This window comes from Plectropomus leopardus, chromosome 19 (genome assembly GCF_026936395.1).
Source record: "Plectropomus leopardus strain MGB_pleo_1.0 chromosome 19, ASM2693639v1, whole genome shotgun sequence".
Lineage (NCBI taxonomy): Eukaryota > Metazoa > Chordata > Actinopteri > Perciformes > Serranidae > Plectropomus > Plectropomus leopardus.
In genome coordinates, this window is record NC_142194.1 from 9,224,516 (window position 1) to 9,252,148 (window position 27,633).

The window sequence follows — 27,633 nt, forward strand, 5'->3', positions numbered from 1 at the left end:
TCTTCTTCTCAACATTTATTGGTTTTCATAAAATGAATAAAATAAAAATAAAAAGTAATTTCCTCCAAAATAATTTCGATATTGAGGAAGTGGACGATTAAAACTGAGGAAAATTTAACCTGGGGACGGGCTGTCACAGTGACACCTCACGCCCTCCCTGCCCCCCTTTCTTGGCCAGCAGAGGAGTTCGGGAGAAGCGGCTTCTAATACTTAATGTAAAGCAATGGGAAAGCACGCAAAAAATGGATGGGATGAGAAGAGGGAGAGCAGTTTTGAACAGTAAAACTTAACTATGAAAAAACGAAATCCTTGTTGGGATTGCTAAACCTTGGCAACTTATTAGCCTTCAGGCCTGATGAGGAAAAACTCAAGTGTAATAAAATTACTATTCTCTTTCATTCATTCAAGTTACGTAACTTCTAAATCCCTTTTCATTAAAGTTAAATGTTGGTGGCTATCTCCCTTTTAGAGCAGACCTCTCTGAAATAAGGCATCTGTAGCGCTGTCAACTGAAACAGTCACAGCGGGGGGGGGTCACATGCATTCAGCAATGACAAAATAGGCGCTCAGAAAAATGGCTGCCAGATAATATCATGAAGGTGTATATGAGGGTTTTTCAACCTCTCTTACGATCTGCTTTTTCTCAGTTTATCCTCAGGCAAAAACAAGACTAGGGCAACATTTATAGAGATGCAGATACGGTAAAATGGCAGCACAAAGATCACAGGATAAATACCAGGCTAGCCAAGTCTCGCTCTCTGTGCGTGTGCGTGCACGCGCGAGCGTGTGTGCGTGTGTGTGTGTGTGTGTGTGTGTGTGTGTGTGTGTGTGTGCGTGTTTGTTGTAGAGCTACAGAACAGCGGTAAACAGTGATATGTTCTGAAGGCTATTTTGCGGGTGGATGAATGCAAGAGAGGGTGATCAAAAGCAGAAGGGTCAAGGGGGAGGGAGAGGAGGTACGGGTCGTGATCGGCCATTTATGTGAAAGTGAGCCCCGCCTCGTTGTACACTTTGAAGACCTTCTCAATGGCGTTGACGTAGGCGGCCGTCCGAAGGTCCAGACCCAGGTTGTACTTGCTTGCTGTGCGCATGATTTGCTAGAAAAAACAGACGAGAATATGTTACACAATGCTGGCGAACAGTAATTCCAATATTGTAATATTCCTTTCGTTTCTTTAAACTTTGTTTCAAAAATGACCAATAAATCTACCTTACCTTAAATCTACCTTAGATGGACAGAGCTGTTTCAGTGCAATTGACAACCGACTAAACTACAGCAGGAGTCGCTGACTTGTGCTTGGTGGCATTTAACACTGTAAGGGACCACCAAAGCCCTATTTTCCAGCTGAAAACACCAGGTTCACTTCATAAAATGTAATTATAAATCTTTTTTGACAGAGACCCTATAATTATGCATTAAGTATTATGTATATAGTATGTTTGGTTTGTTTTTTTTACATTTTTACATTAAATCACAATTTGTCAGCACTCCCATCTATATATAAACAATAATTCCTAATTACACAATGAACCAATTAACATGACCTGGAAACAGATAGACAAACAGCAGAGTGAATAATAAGTTCATTTAAAGGTCCAGTGTGAATGATTTAGGGCGATCTATTGGCAGAAATGAAATATATTCAAAATTATGCTTTCATTAGTCTATATTCCCCTGAAACTGATAAAAACTGTTTTCCTGAGCTAAGAATGAGTCCTTTTTGCACTGCCATGTTTCTATGGGAGCCCAGAACAAAACCAAAACAAAACGCTGGCTCTCGGCAGGGCCCTTGTCTGTAATTGTAGTGCACCTGAAAATGAACTTGAAACTTGAACTGCTGTGTCAGTTTCATCATAGCATTACGTTTTGGCTCCTGCATCTAAGCCGTCTTTACAAAGGCTTGGAAGTCCTACGATCATTTAAGGCCTCGCTTTCAGCAGGAGAGCCTGGTGTCTTTTTACCTGGCAGTTTGAAGTAAGTAAAAGTAAAATTAAATATGCCGTTTGTGTTCTTGAATATCGGAATCAACATATGAATGTTTTGTTACAGACTTCTCAAGCATTGTTAACTGCTGATAGACTTTTTCTGTCATATCTGTCTATCTCAGCGTCAACAAATAAGATTCCTGAGTACTGCAGCACTACGCTCATATTTCCGGATTTCTGAATTGCAAGGCGTACATTTTATCTCAGTTTAACAATCTAGATAACAAGGGGACTGCTCACGAAAACAGGTTGAACTGTGTTATGTTGCGTGCGATGACTTACCCGGGCGGATCTCTCCATGGTGTAGGCCAACCCAGAGTGAACGATATCTTTCTCAGAGGCACCCTGGGAAGGAAGATAAATGTTAACCACAGCGCCAATCTCAAGAAGGACACTATAAACAGTATGTACAGTGCCTTGCGAAAGTATTCGGCCCCCTTGAACCTTGCAACCTTTCGCCACATTTCAGGCTTCAAACATAAAGATATCAAATTTAAATTTTTTGTCAAGAAACAACAACAAGTGGGACACAATCGTGAAGTGGAATGAAATTTATTGAGTAATTTAAACTTTTTTAACAAATAAAAAACTGAAAAGTGGGGCGTGCAATATTATTTGGCCCCCTTGCGTTAATACTTTGTAGCGCCACCTTTTGCTCCAATTACAGCTGCAAGTCGCTTGGGGTATGTTTCTATCAGTTTTGCACATCGAGAGACTGAAATTCTTGCCCATTCTTCCTTGCAAAACAGCTCGAGCTCAGTGAGGTTGGATGGAGAGCGTTTGTGAACAGCAGTCTTCAGCTCTTTCCACAGATTCTCGATTGGATTCAGGTCTGGACTTTGACTTGGCCATTCTAACACCTGGATACGTTTATTTGTGAACCATTCCATTGTAGATTTGGCTTTATGTTTTGGATCATTGTCCTGTTGGAAGATAAATCTCCGTCCCAGTCTCAGGTCTTGTGCAGACTCCAACAGGTTTTCTTCCAGAATGGTCCTGTATTTGGCTCCATCCATCTTCCCGTCAATTTTAACCATCTTCCCTGTCCCTGCTGAAGAAAAGCAGGCCCAAACCATGATGCTGCCACCACCATGTTTGACAGTGGGGATGGTGTGTTCAGGGTGATGAGCTGTATTGCTTTTACGCCAAACATATCGTTTTGCATTGTGGCCAAAAAGTTCGATTTTGGTTTCATCTGACCAGAGCACCTTCTTCCACATGTTTGGTGTGTCTCCCAGGTGGCTTGTGGCAAACTTTAAACGAGACTTTTTATGGATATCTTTGAGAAATGGCTTTCTTCTTGCCACTCTTCCATAAAGGCCAGATTTGTGCAGTGTACGACTGATTGTTGTCCTATGGACAGACTCTCCTACCTCAGCTGTAGATCTCTGCAGTTCATCCAGAGTGATCATGGGCCTCTTGGCTGCATCTCTGATCAGTTTTCTCCTTGTTTGAGATGAAAGTTTGGAGGGACGGCCGGGTCTTGGTAGATTTGCAGTGGTCTGATACTCCTTCCATTTCAATATGATTGCTTGCACAGTGCTCCTTGAGATGTTTAAAGCTTGGGAAATCTTTTTGTATCCAAATCCGGCTTTAAACTCCTCCACAACAGTATCTCGGACCTGCCTGGTGTGTTCCTTGGTCTTCATGATGCTCTCTGCGCTTTAAACAGAACCCTGAGACTATCACAGAGCAGGTGCATTTATACGGAGACTTGATTACACACAGGTGGATTCTATTTATCATCATCAGTCATTTAGGACAACATTGGATCATTCAGAGATCCTCACTGAACTTCTGGAGTGAGTTTGCTGCATTGAAAGTAAAGGGGCCGAATAATATTGCACGCCCCACTTTTCAGTTTTTTATTTGTTAAAAAAGTTTAAATTATCCAATAAATTTCGTTCCACTTCACGATTGTGTCCCACTTGTTGTTGATTCTTGACAAAAAATTAAAATTTTATTTCTTTATGTTTGAAGCCTGAAATGTGGTGAAAGGTTGAAAGGTTCAAGGGGGCCGAATACTTTCGCAAGGCACTGTATGCAAAGCAGTTCTAATGTCATTAATCCCTTTCCAAAATTTAATTTTTGGACCGAACTTACAGTGAACCATCATGCCCATAGAGGTCTTATTTCTTGGGTTGTATTTTCATAACGTTTGTTTTTTACCGGCGGTAGTCCGTTTGTAGTTATGTTCACAGTCTCAAACATAGCTTAACTAGGTCATATGATTTGCTATTTCAGTACACTTTCAGAGATATTTACGAGGGACCACTGCAGAAAACTGCAGAACATTTAATAATCCACGAATCAGATTTATAACCATGTAAAAATCTGGCCACATTTATTTAAATAATTGTAGTTTTTTTAATCATATAATTATTGGACCACTTAAAATGTGACGCTTACGAAAAAGTGTCAACTGGAACAACGCACAAGCACATCTGTTGGTCACATCCTAAAAAATACGAAAAACTTGTCGAACAATACCGAGTGAGTTTGTAACACTGTTTAAGACAGCAATGCTTCCGTGAACATGGCAGACAGCTGGTTTGATAATGTGTAAATGCTGAGTTGGTGGAAAGGCCGAGAGCTTTAAGCAGTCTCAGACTTGGATCGAACCGCTAGACGATGCCAGTAGGAGAAAACCATCCATGCCTCGCTGACATGAGTGGGCCATTGGTTACTCACAGCGACTCTGGCCTGGAAGTCCGCAGTGGGTACGATGGGGATGGGTCCCCCCTGCTTGCCAAACTTCCTCTCTAAACTTTCTTGCACAGACACTAGAAGAGAAAACAGATGAAAGGCAAAGTTTAAAGAGACGTCAACAAAATACCAGCGCAGACACACTGTGATGACTCATCTAGTTTTAGAACTTGACGCTCCTTCTTTTTCTAATGACCCCATATATGGTAAAAAAAACAATAATAGCAATTCATGATTGGCTGTTTGTGAAAAGACTGAGTGTATAAATAATAAACAGAGAAAGAAAATTACTCAGAGATCTCCTCTCTTGGACAGAGCCCTCACATCAGCACAGACCAACGAACACTGAATTTACGCATCAACATCAGCAACGCTGCCTGAACCGCCACAGACTCGTCAAGAATACTTCTCTTTCCATCAGGAAATCATTGTTCACTGAATTGGTAAGTAAATTTGTTTTATAAGTCTTACAATTCAAAGAAATAAAAAACACAAACCTCTGTCTCTCTATCTTCTTGTTCTTTGTGCCTGTGTCTCTGTCTGTCTCTGTCTCTGTCTCTCTCTAACGCACAGTGCAAGGTGCCTCACATTTAAGTAGCATTTTAAGTATGATTCCGTTTCTGAAAAGTGTGATAACCAATTTCAAATGGCTCTTATAATATGTTTTTTTCTGACAATGTTTAACCTTAAAGATTATTAAACTGTGCTCAATTTTGACTGTTTCTTGCTTTTAGTTTAAACGTCCATTTATACATGAGGGAAATTAGTCGTTAGGATCATGCCTAAGAGATGTGTAACAGCCAGGTGAGGATTGAGAGATAAAAATTGTCATATAAGTGTTTTACTTTAGGAATATTTATTTTAGTTTTTCCAAAAGAAATACATTCTATGGTTGGGGGGCTGTACAGGCAAAGTTTCTTCTTTACTTTTTGGGGTGTGTGTCTCTTTGTGATCATTCTGTGTCCCCTCTCTGAACTCTGGGGTTCTTGCAGGTCCGTGAACGCAGCATAGATGGAACTCTACATTTCTCTACATTTAACTTTTTACGAGTTTTGTTTTTTTCTCTCAGCAGCAGTTTTTTTCTATTTGATTTGTGGGATGAAAATTAATGAATAAACTATTTGATCCTCACACTCAAGACTTCCTCTCGATCAATTTGTAGCTGGCTCGATCGGAGCTGATCGGATCAGACTAACAAAGGTGCTGTTGCTGCAGAGGCGAGTTAAAGCAACTAAGTTAGGTTGGAAAAGGATTGGGCACAGACGAAGGAGCAGAACATTAAACGCACTGACAGTATAAATTCATATATCTTTAGTGTTGTCACAGTGGGCTCTGCCATAAGAGAGAGGGAGAGACACGCAGCTCCAAAAATATCTAAATGTTGCGGCACGCGCCGATATTGTTGCAGTGTGCAACAAATACAACTGTGTGAGAAATACGATTCTGTAAAAGCTTATTTCAGCAAACACAGCGTGTGCTAAAACAAGAGCGGGAAGCGGGGGAGGTAGACTTGATATACTATTATGAATAGTTTCATAACGTCTATACCTGACGCAAATCCTGATCTGAGGTTTGTTCTGTGGCTTCAGGAAGCAGCTGCAGAGCCAGAAGATTCGCCATCCCGCAGAGAAATCAAGAGCATCACAACACCAAGAAAAATACAAGGTATAACACCACAGCAAGTCTGTATACTGAATGTGTTGTACCATTTATCAGTAGCATGTGAAAAATAATAATTATTTTTGTTTTAATATAGATGGCTGCTGGTGGTAATGCTCGTCTTTTTAAATACCCTGAAGACTGTGTGGAGGAACGTGACAGGGCTGCATTCAGAGAGAAGAAACTGAGTCACAGTAAAAACACTCTGTTTAAACATACAAATGCTGGCAATGTAGAACTCATGTTTTACAGCAAAAGTTTCAGAGAATGGCTGCATGTAATAAGAGAGCAATACCCTGAACTTCAGGAAACTCAGCAGGATGGTAGAATCATCTTTGAGTCTAAAAAACCTAAAGGTACCATAACTTTGTATCCTTGTGCCAAAGTCTTGGTTTATGGTCAAGAAATAATGGGGAGGTTTGAAGAAAATTTTCTACAAATGAAACAAACAGTCAGACCAGGCACTGGTGGTACTGATGGTAGAGCTCGTCCTTTTGAATACCCTCAAACAAGAAGCGCCAAAGGAAAGAAAGAGCTCAATAGAGAGCAAACACTGCATGACAATGAAGACACTCTCTATTATGACACACGAGCTGGTAGAAAATGGAATCTCATTTTCTATACCAAAAATGTCATAGCATGGCTGGATGAAATGAAGAGAAAATTTCCTGAACTTCTGGAAAAAACACAGGATAGACTTGTCCAACTCCAGCACAGTTCTAGATCCATAAAAGGTACCATATCTTCATATCCTAGTATAAAGGTTGTGGTAGAAGGACAACTGGTGGAGGAGTTTGAGGCAGAATTTCCAGACATGAAACAAACAGCCCTGTCAACAACTCTGACTGACTTAGAACAGGCACTTGCCAGACTGGACATTAAAAATTAAAAAGAACGTCCTAATGAGCCATAGGGTGAAGGCACTCTCCATACCCCACCCAATTCAATCAAACCCCACCCCACCTGAGGGCCTGTGTCCACATCCCAGTGTTTTCTCAGCACCGGCACATTTTTAATCAATAATACCCAATTAAGAGTGCAAAAACATGCTGCGCCTGGTGTCTTTTTTTTAGTGCCTTATCTGTGTGGCCGTTTTGAGCACTTCTATTTGAAAATCTCTAAACTTTTCAGAAAAACGCTGGCGACATCACAGCGGCTGCTTTAGCTTAGGCCACGGTCACAACAAACACAGAAAAGCAGAACCATAGTAAGCTTGCTAAGTGTGTAATCAACCTTCTGTTAACTTAGCCTTGCATTAGCTACCTTGATAACATTAATGTCAAGATAATATTAAGTCCTAATCCAATCACACACTCCCCGAACAACGGATGAGAAATAGATCGTCTGATGAATAGAACAGAAAATTCTGATGACAAAAGAGAAAAAAACAAAACAAACTCAGAGTAGAGTACTTATAAATAGATTTTTAGGGCTTTCTTCTACCAGCATATTTCATTAATAGGTAACTGGGTTGTAATATCAATTATATATATTTTTTCCTATTTGTAATCTCTTTGTCATGCAGTCTTTAACCTAGTTTTTCTTTTCTAGCAGTAGTGCTTAATTGAGGGAGTTTTATTATTAATATTACCAACTGATGAGAAATAGATCGTCTGATGAATAAGGACAAAAGAAAAAAAAAACTCAGAGTTGAGTACTTATAAATAGATTTTTAGGGCTTTCTTCTACCAGCATATTTCATTAATAGGTAACTGGGTTGTAATATCAATTATATATTTTTTTTGTCATGCAGTGTTTAACCTAGTTTTTCTTTTCTAGCAGTAGTGCTTAGTTGAATGAGGTTTTATTTTGCTCCACTGGAAAACGTAAGTGCGTCCGCTGACACGAAAAGGACTTTAGATGCACATTTTTACTCAGTCTTAAATGTTGAATTATGTTTGCTAAAATGCTTCCGATATCCCATATGCTGTTACAATCGCTCCTGCACACGGGGGCAGATACAGCATTTGACATCAGGTATTTTGATTAAGATTGTCACTCTAACATGGCTTGTAAATAAAACAATTGATTGATTAAAGGTTAAAAAGCAGAACACAAGTTATGTACATAAAAAATGTATCCAAATAGTTCAAGAGGCTTTTCAGTAAACATCAAAAGCAAAAATTGTTACAATTGCCCCTAATCAACGCTGCATTTCCAGTTGCAGAGACAAAACAACTATGTTTGATTTTTATATACGTATGTCGCAGCAGCACATACAAAAAAATTATAATAACGTATGTTCCGATTGTGTCTTCTGATCCTGGCACACTCTGGTCTGTCGGCAGGTTTTGGAGGAAATAGAGCGGTTGTGTACTCACTGAGCAGGTGGTAGTTTGAGTCCCTCTCATATTTGAAGGTCAATCTTCCGTAGCTGACGTGGTTGAGATTCTTCAGCCACTCGAAATAAGACACTGTCACACCGCCAGCATTCAGGTACATGTCCTGCAGGATGAAACATCACAAACTCCTCAGACATTTGTTTGTTTTTTTTATTTCCTCTGTACTGTTTTTAAGATTTGATTTGGAAAGAGTGTTTTTTTCTGTAAAATAAAGGGATGGGAATAAACTTTAAATGAAATGTTTTTATGAAGTAATTATTTTGAGAGGGTTGTGGAAATACGTTTGATGAAATGTGTCAAATCAAGCAAAACTATATCAGAATATAAATCTTTTTGTTTCACAATAAAGGCTGGGTTATCGTCTACATGACTCTCGCTTCTTGTTTTCAGAATTATTTACTCTGTTGTTTCATGTTCATGTTTTTAGGTATGTATTTATATTACATTCTGTATCTTTCTTGTTGAAACATTAAATATTAGTGAGAAATCTTAATTCTCATGGACAGGTAAGGAATTGTTGATATGTCATATTTCTTAAATGGAGTATGCGTGCAAAATGTAAACGTGTGTAACTAAAATCCACACGGTCTGAAGTTGTTAAAGGGTGTCAGAATTTAGTGTTTTACAAATATTTTCAGGGTCTTCTCGTATATAGTCGACATTACTTTTGCTGTTCCATCGTCCACCATTTTTGCTAATGGGATTGAAAAAAACTGATACTGACCAGGTATAGCCACTGATAGCTACCGGGGGAAAAAAACAAAAGTGTTGTCCTCTTTCAAATGCTTGACACACTCTCTGTGTCATAAATCGAGCCTTCATTTCCCCACAGATCGTACCAGGTGGCAGACAGAATTGCATAGTGAAAGCAGGGCTTAAGCCCTTTCCCACCGGACAAAAAAACCCACTAACACTGCTTTTCACCGTTTACTGACCCATTTTACAGCTTGTCTGTGACATCAAATGTGACACAGCAGAAACACAAAATGATACAAGATAGAGGCATACTCATCATTGCCTTATTTATTTATTTATTTTCTCTTGTTTAAGAAATAAACACTGCATATTACTCACTAATTCTGGTGGGAAAGGGTTATTATAAGAAGCCAATCTAAATGCAGATGGAGCTATCATTTTATAGATATGACGTGTGTGTAATCAACATTTACTTTAAAATAAGATAACACAAAAAACATTTCCATACAAATACTGCAAATTGTTGGACCTGACATTTCTGTGTGTGTGTGTGTGTGTGTGTGTGTGTGTGTGTGTGTGTGTGTGTGTGTGTGTGTGTGTGTGTGTGTGTGTGTGTGCTTACAGGAATAACCATGACGTTGTTCTCCAGGAAGATTTTGTCAGCATCTGGGGTGGTGGGACCGTTGGCACCCTCAGCAATGATCTGAAAAAGACATAAAACAAACACACTCTTTACAAACTGCCCGGTCCTTACTCATTTGGAGTCAAATGTCAACTTGAAACAAAGGATCTTGGGTAAATCAAAGTGAGCGTTTTACCTTAGCCTTGATCCTGGGGGCGTTAACACGTGTGAGCTGCTTCTCTCCGGCGGCAGGGATCAGGATGTGGCAGTCGGCTTCCAGAATGTTTCCGTCATAGGGTTTGGCTCCTGGGAAGCCCACGATGGTGCCGTGTTCCTGCAGAAAGTACAGAGACAGTAGGTATTAGGTAAAAACTCATCTCTGATGGAGTATTCACAGGAAATAATCTGCTCAAAATCTGTCCAAATCATTCATTTTACACAAACTTCCTGCAGTTATAACGTTCACAATTTAAGGTAATTATGAAGTTTATCAGTTGTTCTGTTATTGAGATACATTGAATATAATATGAAATATTCAGAAAGTATGTCACTTTTTCAGGCGTCATCAGTTTACGTCACGATATAAAAGGGGTCCCCAAAGAAAAAAAAATGCTGCGAAGCAGGGCTATAGAGTATACGAATATAACATATGTATGAATGCATCGATGTATGTTCAAGTGGAATTACATTTTAGCTGAAAATTACAAATATTAATACTTTCTTTTTTCCTTCTCTGTGGTATTCCTCATAAGGTAACAAATAGAGTATTTGTATAATTAAATAGAGTTTTTGTTCCTCCATATGTATGTACTGTTTTGTTTGTCAGTACATATTTTGTTTTTTAGGGGTTTGAAAATACTTTAAAAATAATGAAAAATTTCAAACAAACCGTCCTTTACAGACATATCGAAATTTTTAAATAGAGGTAAAATATGGGAAAAATGTATTTCCACGGGTAGAAGAGTCATCTGACAGTGATCATGTAAATAATGAATCACTTAGACTAAAAAGAAACTATCTTGAGAGGAAGAAACAGAGGACAAAACCAAAGACAATATGAGTATGACATATATGAGTCATATAAAGGTAAAAGGAGACAGGAGTTGGGGCGGGGGGGCTGTGCAGGTACCAGTTTGTAGTCCTCCAGCTGTTTGGGGTCGATGCCCTCTGGGTTGTAGATGGCTCCATCAATCTCACCGATGCCCACACACTTGGCCCCAAACCTGTGCAGGTACCTCATGGAGTGGAGACCCACATTACCAAAGCCCTGTGAAAAGTCACAAAAAGTTTAATATCTCCACACTCCAACAACACTATGATTATCACATTTTACCCATTAAATAATATTCGCTGTAAACCTTTAAAACTGTCACACCCTATTTCACTCAATTATGAAGTGTGATTCAGAACACGTTGGTGCCACCGTGTGGCCGGTTTAGGTCACAACATCATCATCAATTGAAGCTGAAATTAGACCTCAGACAGGTGCCATATGTTTAAAATATTTCGTGTATATGTGGAGGACAAATAAACTAAAACAAGAGAGGGGCCTGCTGTCAAGAGCAAACTGTTCTGTTGCCTGGTTACGATCTAAAATGTACATAAATACATGTCAAGAAAACATTGCTCATTGCTGATGAGAGGCTCCTGTAAGTACAATATTTCAATAAGATGATGAACTGATTTGAAATATTACCCATAAGGATTTCAAACTATCACAGATTAAAGGATAGCAACCTCCAACTGTACCCTCGAGGTTCCTCTATTTATGTCATTTTATGGTATGTACTCTACAGCAAGGATACTCAACGTGGTTTACATGGGGGCTACTTTTGGAAAATGACAGAAGGCCAGGGGCCAGTCGCAGCAGCCCCATACATGTTTCTAGGATTTTAGGATGTTTCTTGGATTTGAGGACAATCTTTAGATTTTAAGAACATTTCTTGGATTTTAAGGCATTACTAGCATTTAAGGACATTTCTGGGATTTTAGGACATTAGGGGCCTTGCTAGGACCTGGGGGTGTGAAGGATCCTTTTTTGTTGCCATTTCATGCACTCTGGCACCTCATGTATACTAAAAGTACAAAAACAATTCCCTTTATGAATCACTTTAATTTTTATTGTGAATTAGAAATTGGTTGAGGCCACCCAGCACCCTTTTGGCAGCCAGATTTGGCCTGTGGGCTGTAAATTGGGTATCAACGGTATCTACAGTATCGTCATCATATACACCTAACTCGGATGTAACAGAACCGCGAGATAACAGGAATACAAAGAGACAACTTCTGAGCTCATTTTTTTAAAACCGTTTTGATCTTGATTGCACACTAGAAATCTGCTCTCTCCTCTCTCACCAATAAATCTCTAAGAAAATCTAATCTCAGCACTACATAATCCTCAAACGCACACACACACACACACAGGGATTAGCTCTTTGAGCATCCACGTCATGATTCAGCCGCTGTCACCACTTCTTCACCTCCTCAGTGATGCCCTTATCATCCCTCACTCAAATACCCCTCTGCAGACGTCATCCCCTTCCCACATCTCTAATTGTTATTTTACTGTAGTTGAAAAAACATCTGCCTCTTTCTAAATCTCTATGAAAGCTAGAAAAATACATTTAAATGTGCAGTATGAAGTAAAAGCAGGGACCGATGTATTAACAATGCACTTGCACAAAACTTACGAAGAAACAATGCAGGATTTGTTTATTTGCTGCCATTGATTTTCTATTTTTCGGAGCTGGACGGTTTATAACAAACACTTTTGGAATAAACATACCGTCGGTTATTGATTGCACCACCACACTGTCGGAGCACAGAGCATACTCTGGGCACAGACAAAGCAGCAGAACATCAGGCACAGTGAAAGTGTAACTCAATCGTTCATTTAGCTCGGTCTAAAACTTCGCATTTCCCCGGTTCTGAAGCAGCTGCTCCTCTCATCTGTCAGTCTGATCTGATCTGGTATAAATTGCTCGGCTCGAATGGAGCTGGGCACACCTCAGCTCCAGAACGAATAAAACAGAATCAGGCATATGCTCAGCTGCATAAATCTGGTGGAGAAAAAAAAGCACATTTCTGTCTTTGTACATACACACATATTTATGAATCTGGCCCCAGATCTGCCTTTATACGTCTAAACGTTACACAGACATTCTTTTTGTGTGAAAAGCATCTAAACATACAGGGATGACATCAATAATACCACATTACATTGTTGGTATAGCACAGTGAGGGTAAAGGTAATTATAGAAGCATTCTAGGAAAGCAGCGGAGGCCCGGGCCTTGGGCTTCTCTGTCCATGTGTCAGTGTTGGTGTGAGAGTGTGTGACATGTGAGGAGCTGCCATGTGACACATGGAAGTGAAACTGCTAAGGGGAATACTGCTCTATGGCTTTTTTGTCACCACAGATGCGCTTCTCTTCTAACAGATTTACAGTTTGAATCACAGGTATTGTTGTTCTGTTGCTATCTACTGCCTCTTTGTTTAAGACTTTTAAGTTATTTTTCCCAACAAGATAACATTGACTACATTTAAAGGGGAGCCTTTATGCTAATTTTCAGGCCCATACTTGTACTTTGAGTTTCTACTCAAACATGTTGATATGTTTTAATGTGAAAGAATACATTCATCAGCACTGAATAACAGCACTCTCTATCATAAAAAATCATTAATAAAAGCTTCTAAATCAAAATGTTTGTTCCAGCTGCATTATGATCAAAAGAGAAATTACCAACATTGGCAACCAAGATAATATGTAATCCTGATGTTAGCATGTGGCCACATGTAGCAGTGTGCTAGTACCCAGGGAATGACTGTAGCTGAGTATAGCAATATTTTCTACTGTAAAAAAAAATCACCAATAAAAACTTCTAAATCAAAATCTTAACAACTAGACAAAATGTGATGTGAAATTAACAATATCAGCCACCAAGATTAAATGTTTTCCTGAACTTAGCATGTAGCTACATGTAGACCTGTAACATAAACACTTGTGAGTGGCATGCTTGGCACAGTTGACCATAAAAAAATACATCACAATCTGACATCAGATTGTCGCAGAAGAAAAGAAAAAAAAATTGGAATCGAGGTATTAAAGACCATCTCAAGCCTGACGCAATATTTGAAACTCTGGCCACATTTAATTTGAACTTCCAACACTGTAAACTTACATATATGACAAAAAATAAGGAAAAGCAAAATATAGCCCCTTTACTCCTTGACACTACTATAAAAATGTTTTTTTTTAAATGAGCTTACTAACCAAACATACCTGACTCAAACAGCTCGGCATGCAGGAATTTAAGCAGCTACAAAGCTTCTACCAAAAGACTACTAATTGCTGCGACTCTCTTACTGAATCATCATTTCTTATAAACTAAGGAACAGTTCGCTGCTGTCTGCTCAGTATGAGGAGGTCATGGCCAGGCTAAAACAGATGGCATGGCTCTGATTAAAGCTCTAAAACCCCTCATCATGATTTCAAATGAATACTTAAATCCTGCCACTATCTGTGAACAAATGTCTGCAGTACATTAAGGGTCTTATCCGCCCTCTTCTTGATGCATCGCAGTTCTCTTTTGAAAGATTGTGTCTCGATGTAGAAAAGTCAATAATCAGACATTTAAGACTCGATTCTTGACATTACGGTGGCTTGTAACAATTACGTAAAACTGTATGTGCCCTACGGCTGAACTAAATGGATGACAAAACATAACGGACATTAACATATGCGTCATATTCCCATTTTAAACCAGGCTTCCTCTTGACTTTTGGTGATGATAACTGAGGGAATGAGAGATGTTTTATGCTATCAGTCTATGTTCATATATTACAAGGATGCTGCTACACACTTTTCGTGTTGGTTCTTTGCAGTGCTGCTGGGAAACATCTTGGCAATGTAACCTCAGAGTGGGAAAAAAATCTTACTGCACTTGTTTAATAAAATATAATGGAAGTACATTCATCTGTTTATTTTAGTTGTGAATGGTTACAAATATGCTACATCTTTAAAAAAGCAAATGAGAAAAATTTAATCATGTGTAGAAAAAAACAATCATCTTACATCAGAATAAAATCATGAGGTTCCCACTCTTACTCCTACCTTTTAACTTAAACGTTTCTACTATGATCAAACTGTGTGTGTGTGTGTGTGTGTGTGTGTGTGTGTGTGTGTGTGTGTGTGTGTGTGTGTGTGTGTTTGTACCTGAATGATGAAGGTCTTGTCCTGAAATCCAGGTGTCAGGCCCAGCATGCTCATGTAGGACGCTTCATTGATGAAGTTCTCGATGCCGTGGAAAACTCCACGACCGGTGGCTGAGATACGTCCGTGGATTCCTCCCTGGCTGATGGGCTTTCCTGTCACACATGCATGGGCGTTGATGTCCTGTGCACACATACGGAACAGATCAGGACACACAGATCATAGACTATACATGATTATGTTTACAGTGTTGTTAACGACTCCCTCAAGAGATTTTTTGAGGCCTTAATTTGGGTTTGCCACTCTAGTAACGCAATGAGAGAGCAGCGGCAGCCACCATTGCTAAGTTTGAACAGCTGGGAGAACAAACACAGCCCAAAACATACTATTCTTAGGGCCTTAAAGGGATAGTTCAGATTTTTGGAAATGGGGTTGTGCACGCTGGAGGCTGACACAAAAGCTAAGAAATGTACTGCTGTGGATCGGAGTCTGCAACAAAATGTTATTTAGGCACCTAAAAACTGAGATTTTAGCTCCCTGAACACAGGTGCTGCTGCTCTAACGCTGCTTCGATCCGTTAGTTAGTTCATGTTATTGCGTGACTTTGGTGAATCCAAACTAACCCTTTTAGATGCTAAAGTCACACAATAACACAAACAAATCAACAGATTGCGGCAGCAGGAGACCAGCAGCTCCTGAGTACAGCAGTGTTAAATACCTGTTTATCAACAGCTTTATTTTCCCATTGGAAATCACTATCTGACATTAGGGTACAACAGTGAAATAATTCTAAATATAGCGTACAGTTTAGGGTTGCAACTAATGATTATTTTGATAATCGATTAATGGTTCCATTATTTTTTGATTGATCAGAGTATTAATAATAATAATAATAATAATAATAATAATAATAATAATAATAATAATAATAATAAAGCATTTTTTTCTCCCATCACTTTGTTCAAAAACAGATTATCATTGACAACAGTGCAAAAATGAGTTTCTGTGTCTGCTGTGATGACGTCTAACGTCCCCGACAAACACTGTAGTCCCATTTATCCTCTTGTTAGCAACCACCTTTTTTAAGATGAGTAAAACCTTAAAAGTTCAAATCAGGTTTAAGTGGATGTATTTTGTTGCAGAACAATACGTCTCAATATCTTTAGCCTGTGTTAACCACAGGCCTTATTTAAGGCATTTTACCGAAAAACCCATTTAAAAAATCCATAGACTTTAAGATGAGGGAACCGGAAGTGCTAAAAGGCTAAAGGACTTCTGCGTTTTAGGACTCATTACTCTACAACAACCAAAATACCCATTAGAAGCTGCAAAACCAACACTGACATTAACAGTTATTGCAGGAGAAAGAATTTATATTTAGAAAGAAAAGTTTTTCAAGGTATTCAATACAGTCAGATTTTTGGGAACGACTATCCATTAGTGGTGCTGAACCTTTCTTTCCTTTCTGCATCAGCTTAGCTTTCAGCCACAGTGTTAACTGCTTGACATAGACACTGTTTGATGTTGTGCAGTGCCACAGTGCAAGGAAGTGCAGCAACTGACTGAATGTCAGTACTCACTACCCATAATCCTCTGCCCTCAGATACCCAGAGCAGGAATGTGTCACCTACTCCAAACCCATGCCGGGGGTATCTGGAGCTGAGGGCACATGACGAAGTAAGGTGAGAGGAGAGCAGAAAGGAACATTAGTATCATGGAGAAGAAAGGGGTTGAGTTGTTGTAGTAACACAGGAAATTATTACATTTTTAGTAGAAGAATGAAGATTAATTCACCACAATGGTTTAAAATGTTTGTAGTCATTAACATTTTAATGACACAGGGAGATCCGCACACTATTAAAAGCTCCCATTAATTCTTAATTGTGCAACGTTTTGATATGAACAGAGATCAGCATCAGGCATTTTCATATTTGAACATTTTGATTTGAAAAATGCCTGATGAATATCTCTGTTAGATGAAAAGGTTGCACAATTAAGAAATGATGGGAGCTTTTAAAACAGTGTGCAGATCTCTTTTCTTAATTCAACGTTACACTTTTCCCTGACTTTCAAGGAAAAGTATTTGACAACTGTTAGTTTTGATTCTTCAGATAAATACTAAAGCAGCTGTGATATACATATGAATGCATACTTTAAGTCACACAAGGGTAAATATTTTCCATCTTTAGTTAAACAAGCCCTGTTTGACTGGTTTTGATACAAGAATTATTAACTGATAACACAAGCACACAAAGCTGCTTTAAAAACAGAGGGAAATTTCTCAGTGGTCGACCGAGAAAGGAAAGGCAGGAAACCACTGCTCATGCTTTACATGTGACTCACTCCTTGTTTTTAACTTGACCTACTTTAAAATTTGTACCAAGAACCAGCCAAGTCACACAGACTGGCTGTTTATGCCGGAGAACTCACAGTGTGTGCAATGGTGTTGGCGTATGTGTCGGCGATCCAGGACATTTCCCTCTCTCCTGTGCTCATGTCTGGGGCCGGGACATCGATGCCAGGTCCTGGTGAAGGAAGACGGGCAGGAGAGGGAGAGTTAGTCAGGCATCTCAATCACACTGCAGGGATGCACACGAGGACACACTTCACACACTGGATGGTTAACGCAACAAATTTTTCTCCCAAAACAGGTTTCAGTCTTGTTGGTAACTAGGTCCAAAAAGATTGAATGAAGGTTATAATACTGACAAATTTGGGTGACAGGGCGAAATGCAAGAGCCAGGCTTTGTGTCCTTGTGTCAGGGACAAAACAGACAATAGACAAAACACATGTGTGCATGCAGAGAGGTGGGTGATGGCAGCTTGAGCTTGTTAAACTCACACTGACAGAATAAGGCAGTGATGTGTGCAGTGAATGCCGCTTTGCATCCAGGATGTATAAAAAAAAAAAAAAAAAAAATACAACTTAGGGGTGCTTGTTTAAAACTTCACAAAATGACACAACTATTGACATCCAAAAGCATATAACAGACAGCGTCACATTTCTCTTTGCTGTGTTTGAACTGAACACATTATAAACATTAACATGCGTCCAGCAGAGGTGAAAACACAAACCGGCTGTATAGGGGCTGTTAACCTGCTGAACCAGTGCATGTGTTTATATGTGGCCTTGCTCAACAGTCAACACTGGAGGTGAAACCATCATCAATCTTGATTGATGTACTGGTTCAACAATCAACAATCCAATATCACTTATGCAAAGTGGAAACATCAATTGGTATCATCATCTTGACGCCTTTATTTTGAAATTCTGTGTCACCATCAAAGAATGTCATGCCGATTACAGCAAGAAAAAGGGGAGGATAAGGTCATTTACTCAGTTAATGTACCTGCCTGGCTGGCCAATATATCGATCAGGCAATTTTATCACCTGATACTGGCCCATTGGCTCATATGCTGTCCGATATGCACAATATGAAAAGTTTATTAGTAAGAGAATGCAACGCAGAAAAAGATGCTTAGAGAAATTTATAATTATAAAATTCCCAGTTCATTGTTAAACTGTAAAATATCCTGTGTCCATTATGCATTGTTAACCATATCTGAGGGATAACCGGCCAAAAAATAAAGATCAATATATATAATACCAATATCAGTATCACCCTGAAAATCCAGCATTGGTCGGGTTTTAGCTATGACTCAAGTAGCTCATGTCCAACCAACAAATATCTACATGTATATGGAGATCTACCTGTAAAAATCAGGTATGAGCTGAACTTTTAGCTTAATCCCCTGCTTCTCTTTCTCCATTGTCCACTGCCTCCCTCTTCAGTTGACACAAGCACTCCCTGAGCGACCCCAACCTGAATAAACAACGCTGGATGACAGGAAATGTTTACTTCTCTGGGCGGACACATTCGCCTCTCGCTGCCACATTTCTAAGTGCGTCAAATAACATTAAGGGCCCTGTCCCGCACCAAATGCCAAGCGTGGTGACAGATGAAAACTGCCTCCAGTTTGTGATATATCTTTTAACAGTTATCCATTTAAACAACTGTTTAAATTCACACAGAAAAACTCACCAATAAAACCCTTCTTGGCCAGCTCGATAGTGAATCTCCTGGTAATCTTCTCCAGCTCATTATCCTGCAACAGACAGACAGAGTTTAAAAACATGTTGCTTAGTTACAGTGCAATGAGACATTTGAGGAAGGGAAGTTATTTAACAAAAAGGATACAAAAAAGAGAAAGACACTGGGTATTTCTGAAAGCAATCCAAACCATATAAAGCAACAGTTTCCATTTTGTTTTCAGAAAGATGCTTCTGTCATTTTGACAAAACTGTGAGCTTTTTGTTCAGGGTTTTCCTTCCAGTTAACTCTGAGGCAGCAGCCAGTGACCTTCAAGAGTGTTCTTCCACAGTATCCATCAGTAGACATACAAAAATCCATTTACATAATCCTATAAAAGGCAGGGCAGGAAGGCACAAAATGTAATGTATACATCTGGTAACCCACTCACACTGTAGCACCTTCAGCCCTTAAACTAAAATTCAAATCTAAATACAGACACGTTTGGTTATCTGCTTGAACAGTTGAATGTAAGCTCTTTCTCCCATTTCTTCCTCTCTCTTTAATTATTCCGTCTTCTCCTTAACCAAAAAGCACTAAATAAAAAGCACCAGCAGCCCTGCCTTTGCATTCCAGTGTGATTAAATCATCATCTATGTTTATTCGGATGTGGGAAAGAGACAAAGAAACACAGGGAAAACTGATATCCGTCCGACGGCTGCTAGCTTATCTCAGGCTTTGTTGCTTTCCTATGGACATTATAGCATAGCTAAGCGTGTCTGTATCTCTCTATGAGAGAGTGTGGGGGAGAAGGATTGACTTTAGAGGGCTTACAGAGTAATTCCTGGGGTTGATCTTGACTCCAGCTTTGGCTCCCCCAAATGGCACATCTGAAGGAGAATAATGCACTTTTAAAACCAGAGAAACATTCACATGCTTCTGCCAAGCACACATGACATTTAGATATACATGTAGATTCACATTTCTTGGTGTGTAATCAGTAGGACAAGAAGCAAAGCAAAAGATGGAGATCATTTTTTTGGCACTGTTGCAAAACATCCTGGCAAATGCTGTCAAAAGCAGTGACAGGACAAACAGTATTGGGCTACATCCACACTGTTACACTTTTGTGTTGATAAATATTATTATGCTAAATCTACACTAGTGTAGCAACGGTATGGGATTTTCATAGGAGTATAACTATGTCAGAAAATATTGCAGTATCATCGTAATACAGAATTAATATTATTACTACCATCAATCAGAATTACCCATAAAGCAATGTCAACAGGAGTATTTTTGGCTAAAGACATTTTTATTGCTATTATTGAATCATGAAACCATTTTTTAAAATATAAGACTGCACTCAACAACCGCAAGTCTCTAGTTCACCTGCTCTTTTGGCCCAATGATGCTGAATCAGTGCAGATCATGCGAGTAATTTTATATGCAACAGTTGGTCCGTTTGAGATTCATGCACCACTGAGAAACTCTCACAGGAACGACCGGGGGCCCTGCCTCCAATGCTGTATCCTGCCGCCTTGACCACCATAATTATGTTACTTTAAGTAACAGTTTCACCTTGCCGTAGGTACAAGCAAAAAAATCTCTTCTTCTTCTTCTTTTTCCCCATCTTTTTAGTATTTTCTACAACTAAGCAACCAGTTGCAGAGTAGAGAACCTGCTTCCCATATACACGCATGCTCAGTGAACGTGAATGGTAATGTGATATGTTTCCAGTGTTAATGTAAACAGAGAATAATTCTGAAAGTGTGCTGAAACACTTACAGAGAGTGTTTTCTTTTTTACTAAAAAATGTATTGATGTGGATGTGGTCTTAATACATATGTGGAGATGAGGGGAAAACCCACAGGAGGCTTTGCAGAAGGCTAAGACTTTAATACTTACCAACAACAGCACACTTGTAGGTCATCAGAGAAGCCAGGGCTTTCACCTCATCCACAGACACATCTGTGCTATAACGGATACCTGGGGGAAAACACACACATACAGGGAGCAGTTTACAACACAGTCAACACATGAAGAAAATCTGCAAATAACCAAGATGTATCAAGAGTTGTTCAAATTGGGGTTTTTGTATGATAAAACATCTGTACCATATATACCGAAAGGTTTGTGTGATGTTTTTTCATTATATGCTAGTTTATGAGTTCAAGTGCCTTGCATATTGATTAAAGGTTGAGATTGCAACATTGGAAAATCATTACACTGACAGTGTCTCCACTACATGTGCAGCCCAACAACAGAAAAAGGGGAATGATTAGCAGAGAAGGAGCACTGGACTGAGACTGGACTGGACCGGTTATCACAGTAGGTGCTTCTAAAAGTCAAGAAAGGATCATTAAATGGATGCATTTCAAGGATGCTTCATCACCAAATCATGCAAAAGGATGATTTCAAGTCCTCCACTGGATGCCAGTGTGTACCCCCAGTGCTCCTAAAGAACCTACAAACCTTTGTGCACATGAACTGGTCCTGTTCCCCAAAATGGGAAAAAAGGAAATTATGTGGGTAAAGGTTAAGTTATTTCACCCGAATCTGTTTCTGAACAAATCTGAGGTGAGAAAAGGGAAATCAAGTTTCTTCACTCATACAAGATATACAACGCCTAATTCAAGTTTGCTCTGACTTTCATATGGCAGGGATACTGATGCATTCTGGGTTTTTGGCCATGTTCGCCCTTTAAAAATGGCGTAGAGCAAAGTGACAGCATTGCAGATGGTGCATTATGCTTTTAAAGAAAGTACTGTAAGTTGACACTATACATTGTTTTCGCCGTAAATGTGTTCCATTAAAGTAAAGCTAAACGTAGGGAAGAGTGTTGCCAAGTCTCTGTAGGGACCAACTTGGTGGAAGCAATCTTAATTGTTGAGAAACACTTTTTGTTCTCTGCAACCACACGAGACCACATGAGCAGGTCAGAGGTCAATGATTGTGCCTGCCCGTCACAGTAGCAGCGATAGGCAGGTGGAGACCACAACCAATCCTAGCTCTTCTTTTTGACCCCCACCCCCAAGCTTCAGTCATTCCTTCCTGTTGTCTAGGGTTTACTACAGTCGCCATGGTAACATGGGTGAGTCAGCCTGTGTGCGGTATCCCATGAGAGCATATAGCCAGGCTGCCCATGTGCCACTATTTCATCTTATTGGCACTGTGTGTGTGTGTGTGTGTGTGTGTGTGTGTGTGTGTGTGTGTGTGTGTGTGTGTGTGTGTGTGTTTGTAAGAGAGAGAAAGAGGGAAAGAGGGAGAGAGAGCGATTGTCCAGCAGTTCCAAATATAGCTCATCCATAGTTAGCTTGCAAGGAGCAACCCAAGGGCAAACAGCACACAGAGGAGACAGCTAACTGCTTTTAGGGGCACAGTGTGTGTCACTTTTAATGTGTTCGACTGGAAGCAAAAAAAAACACAGGGAGCTCAAGTGAAAGCCCACCCATTATGATGTCATCTTTAAGTGCCACTCATTAACATGACTTTGTGTCCACCAACTTCCATCTGTGTTATCCCAGTCAAAGGAAAAGATCAAACCTCCCAAATTAAAGCTTCATCTTTAGGAGTGCTGCTGTGGTGCGCTCCTTTCATCTTTCTTTCCAATCAGCCAAAGATCAGCTGAGTTACTTCAGGCCAACACAAAACAATCTGGAGCTCACTGATCAAATTAAACGAGAAAACGAAGCCTGGCAGCCCACCCATCCCCCATTCAACCACCCATTTATCTTCCCAAGCAACAGCTCCGCACAGCAACCAGACCCAAAACACATCTGTAAACACATTCCTCTAAAAGGAAGGACAGATTTTTTGGAAATAAACTCAGCCCACGCTGAACAGTACAGTTGCTGCAGCAGTCAGGAAAGTTTCATTTCAACAGTCAAGTCTGAAGGCCTGATTTCACACTGAGCATTCTTCCTCAAAGCCGCAAGGCTAGTTATACTGAACTTACAGCCAACGGGCCAAATCTGGCCCCCGACCATTTTTGAATTCACAAATACAGATGATTTACATTGGGAATATTTTTTGTACTGTAAGTATATAAAAAGAGTGCATAAAACAGCAGAAAAACAGAGCTTTTTTATTTAAAAAAATGCCAGTGGATGATCCACACATCCTACAGAAAGGTCCTAGCTAAGCCTCTAATGTCCTAAAATCCTAGAAATGTCCAAAAGTCCCAGAAATTTCCTAAAATCCTGTGTCCAAAATTCCTAGAAATGTCCTAAAATCCTGGAATCGTCCTAATATCCTAGAAACACAAAAACCTAAGAAATGTCCTACAATCCAAAAGATGTCCTAAAATTCCTAAAATTGGTGCATTTTCGTTGCAAGATATTTTTCCCTCCTTCCTTCAATGTTTCTTCTCATAATTACTTTTTTGGTCTGTTAGGCACACATAATCGTTTTTAAAGCTTGATATTTTAATAAGGCATATAACTTTATGCAATTAGAAGCTGAACAAATGGTAGTGACGTGTAAAAGATGTTGAAAAAGAAATAATTTTACTGTAGTGCTGGTGAGGTCTCTTAAACAGCTGATGTGAATGACAAAGTTATAAAAAATATAATTTGTCTTTAACTTTCAAAAAGTGAAGGGCATACCTCCATAGCTATGCAATGTCAGCATACTGCTGCACTTACGGTTTCCACTGACAATAGTAACATGAAATATCCCACAATTTATTCCACTTCTGCACAGAAAGGAGAAGGATGCTGCTAATATAGCAGACTTAACAAAACTTGAGTGACTTGTACTTTTTTTTTCTAAAAAAAGGACAACTTTCCATAAACTATCTTTAAGGGCTGTGTGAACAAACCATGCATGCACACACACCACATGATATTCCCGAGTTTAGACAGTCATTCGGGAGGCGGCAAAGAGCAGTGTGGTCAAAGCCCAGCAGCTGTTGCTCTGTGTGGCCCTGAAAAGGGGGTGTATAAGCGACACATGCACACACAAAAACAGCCTTTGCACTTTGCAGTTTGATCTGAGCATGAGCAAGGGTCTACACACTGTATTAATGATTAAACCCACCGAAAAATAAGGGATCTTACTCCTATGGCATAGAGGATCAATAGGACATTAATGGACCACTACAACAAATAAAGTGGCAATTTTTCCACTTGTTTTGTGCCACTAAATAATAACAAATTTTAAGTTAACATTTGCTGTGTTTTGTGGATAATGGTTAACAGCACCTTGGACCTGAATTGGGCAACATAAGAATGTGGAAGATATTTGTTAATACTTACTAACACGGCAGATAGAAGCTTGATAGAGGCAATTATATTATTGATTTTACCTATATGGCTTCTCTGGGTGATCTCTCACTGACTGGAAAGCCTGAACCATTTCTGTTAAGCTGTTTGAGGGAGATATCTGTAATAGATATTTTAAATGAGTGCCATGAATGAGGCACTCAGACAGTTAACCCTTTCTAACCTGGATCGACATCAGTTTTCTTGTGCTACATTCAGATGCCTTTCACAGGCTACTTGTCTCTTTGAAAGCTAAGCAAAGTACTTCGATTTTTTGAAAACATCAGGAAAAAGGCAATGAGCAGCGTGGCAAGAAATGTCATACAAATTGCAAGAAATTACTAGCATATGACAAGAAAATTACCTAAAAAATTAGTTTTAAAAAAGAGGGGAGGATTATCAGAGAACTGCCACAAATATAGTGGAAAAATGTCCACAAAACTATATTTATAATTATAATTATTTTACATTTAAAATTATGTTGCTGAAAAAATATTAGATAAATATAAGATAAATACATATATCCATATTCATATTTTTTCAGCACTATTTAGGTCATTTTCTTCTTTGTTTCTGTTTGTAATTTATGTTTGCTCAGAATTTTATAATTATAAAATCATGTATATATTATAATTCTATGTTGATATATCTACAATCATATATAAATAGCTCTTTCTTAGATCATTGTTTTGACTGTTGTTTTTGTTTGTTCAGTTTGGTTTTTTTTTTAATTTTTAATTATTTATTTTGCTCATTTTTTAGCTGATTTTCTTTGATTTTTTAAAAAAAAAAAAAAAAACTTATTTCCTGCTATGTCTTATGTTCGGGCCACGTCTTATGCTCAGGCTTCAAAGGGGGTTTTTTTGTTGTTTTTTTTAATCAATTCATGCGTAAGCAACACAGAGCCTGCATATGTCTTCAGCAGAAATATGCCTCCTCAGAATAGGTCTACATTTGCTCCTTCCAGCAGGTACAATGTCAGAGTGTCATAGTGTTAATACAAGGCCAGCGTCTGCACCACACCATTCAAACATGCCCTTTGACTGAATGGCATGTCTCTTTTCGGCTGAGAATGCCTCCTCTCTATAGCACCCTCCCCCACCTGTCACGCCACTGACAAATAGGAGTGCCTGGAAATACAACCACCCCCTCCCCAGCTCTTACACCTCCTCACTTCCTATACATCAAACACACGTGGAACTCTTTCTGGCAGAAATCTATTCATTTTAAACTACAGGACAATGTTTTTCCTAACAATCTACCAAAAATATCCCTCTTTTGCAGATTCCTTGAAGGCAAACTTCTTCAAAAAGCACATTATATCCCTCAACTCACTACTACCCAGAGTGCACTGCAGCTGTAGCCCATAATGCCTCTGCTTTGAACCTTGAACTTTGAACCAAAGAGCAAATGTCACTTTGTCATGTTATACATCATATTCTGCCCGGGGTTGACACATTTACGCATAAAGCTTTGGAAATTTTAGTGTTTGTCCAAAATGAGTACATCGGAGTACATCTGCCTTGCCTTTCACGCCTGCCTGACTTTGCCCATGTGTATGAATCACCTGACAGCGCTGGAGCAAATCATCTCCAGTAGTCAACCATTGTGCAGCACATGTGAGAAAGCCTGTCGTGCTCAATGAAACAACACCAGATGTACGAGACTGTGAAATACCATTTCGTAGCACTGAATTTGAGCAATCAGCTTTTTCTGTAAAACCTACATATCAGTGAAACACTTTGCCTCACTTATGATACACTACTGTGTGATGTGCTTTCTGTGTAGTTTCATGTTGAATTGTCTTCTTATTCTCACTTTATATCATGTGCTATTGCATGTGTTGTTTGAGGTTTTTTCTACTCTCTTTTTTGCACAACTTAATATTATTAAGACATTGTACTGTGTCTTTCTTCTGACCAGCTGGGCTATCATATAAGAAATAATATAACTCTGTGTATCTACCGGTTACATTCCTGTTTTAAAGTGTACATGGTCCCTTTTAAATAGAATAAATAAATTAACAGATGCCTTTAGGTCTGCCCTCTCCATCACACCTTACACCTGACACACAAATAAGGATAACGGTAGGCCACTACAGTGATGACAAAACACAGATTAGTGCATCCATCCAGTTTTGAACCACTGGGTTATGAGAAACTAGCAGAATTGTTGTGCAAGAGTAACAAAGCATGTTTTTGTTTGGCGGCTAGCTTGCTGCTAGCCTGCGAGCTACCAAACAACAGTAACATTATACCTTCAGGTGAGCAGGAAGGTCACTGTAAACTGCACAAAAGTCTCTGCGAGCTGTGCGAGTTGTAAAATCGGTAAACGAACCGCACAAATACCGTTGAGCTGCCTTTGTGAAAACAAGGATGTGGCTGAGTGTGGTTAGCTACACCGAGGCTGTAACTTAACGGTAAACGGTACCGTTAGCAGCTGTCAGCAGCTGTGTGTTGTGTTTTTACTAGCTAACTGATGCTAAGTAGCTGGCTAAGCTAGCTAACATAAGGGCCATTTAGGGCGGCTTTGCTCAGTTCTTACCCCCTTTGCAGGGTGTCCTGTGCTGGCTGTGCTGGGCGCGGTAGCCCTCCACCACCTCCCACTCTCCGTTATCCCTCCTGATGGGGAAAGACACGCTCAGGACGTGGTTACATGGCTTGATGATGCGCAGGATGCCCCGCACACGGTTCCTCTTCTGCTCGGGGGTCTCCCTGGTCTTCAGATCTTCCACCAGCTTGTCCTCCACGATGCTGACGCCGCGGTCAAAGAAGCCCTCGACCATCTTGAAGAAATTGGGGTCGTCGGGCTTGTCCGCCGCGTCGGCATAGCGACGGACCCTCATCAGGGACGAGGAAGCAGGGAGAGCGGAATCAACGCACCCCGAGGCCAGGGCACTGCCCGCAGAGCGGCTCAGCAGCTCCCCGAAATACCGATACATGACTGAAACTAGCTAACCGTAGAGACGAACTAATGACAAGGCAACTAAACGACAAGGACAATGGGGATGACGACAGGAGAGGGGGATAAAATGAGCGACACAGTAGCTCCTCACCGTGTCCCGTCCTCTGGCCGAGTGGGGAGTGACATACTGTGTCCGTTTGCTTTAAAAGGCAG

At 39.7% G+C, this 27,633-nt stretch overlaps 1 protein-coding gene and 1 long non-coding RNA gene across 2 annotated transcripts; one reads left to right on the forward strand and one right to left on the reverse strand.

Moving 5' to 3' along the window:
- glud1b (glutamate dehydrogenase 1b) lies at positions 1 to 27,612 on the reverse strand. The gene is made up of 13 exons (XM_042508030.2): positions 27,061 to 27,612; positions 21,161 to 21,241; positions 20,087 to 20,142; positions 19,265 to 19,328; positions 17,652 to 17,746; positions 15,225 to 15,404; positions 11,141 to 11,278; positions 10,208 to 10,345; positions 10,012 to 10,092; positions 8,673 to 8,796; positions 4,678 to 4,769; positions 2,269 to 2,331; positions 1 to 1,097 (listed from the first exon to the last, which is right to left on the reverse strand). Exons 1-13 carry the CDS (start codon positions 27,455 to 27,457, stop codon positions 978 to 980), a joined length of 1,629 nt encoding a protein of 542 aa, XP_042363964.1. The 5' UTR covers positions 27,458 to 27,612; the 3' UTR covers positions 1 to 977.
- Positions 4,813 to 9,058, forward strand: LOC121958871 (uncharacterized). The gene is made up of 3 exons (XR_006106868.2): positions 4,813 to 5,135; positions 6,282 to 6,357; positions 6,449 to 9,058. It is a non-coding gene; the product is annotated as an uncharacterized LOC121958871 (long non-coding RNA).
- Positions 27,613 to 27,633: the final 21 nt, after the last annotated feature.

What these genes read in the sequence shown, in the direction of transcription:
- glud1b (XM_042508030.2), bottom strand. Translation starts at nt 27,457, where the DNA reads ATGTATCGGTATTTCGGGGAGCTGCTGAGCCGCTCTGCGGGCAGTGCC. An exon ending in GGCCAAGAAGGGTTTTATTG is followed by an intron (nt 17,747 to 19,264) that starts GTGAGTTTTTCT and finishes TTCCTTCACCAG; the next exon opens with GACCTGGCATCGATGTCCCG. An exon ending in CTCAAACTACCACCTGCTCA is followed by an intron (nt 4,770 to 8,672) that starts GTGAGTACACAA and finishes TTTCTCTTCTAG; the next exon opens with TGTCTGTGCAAGAAAGTTTA.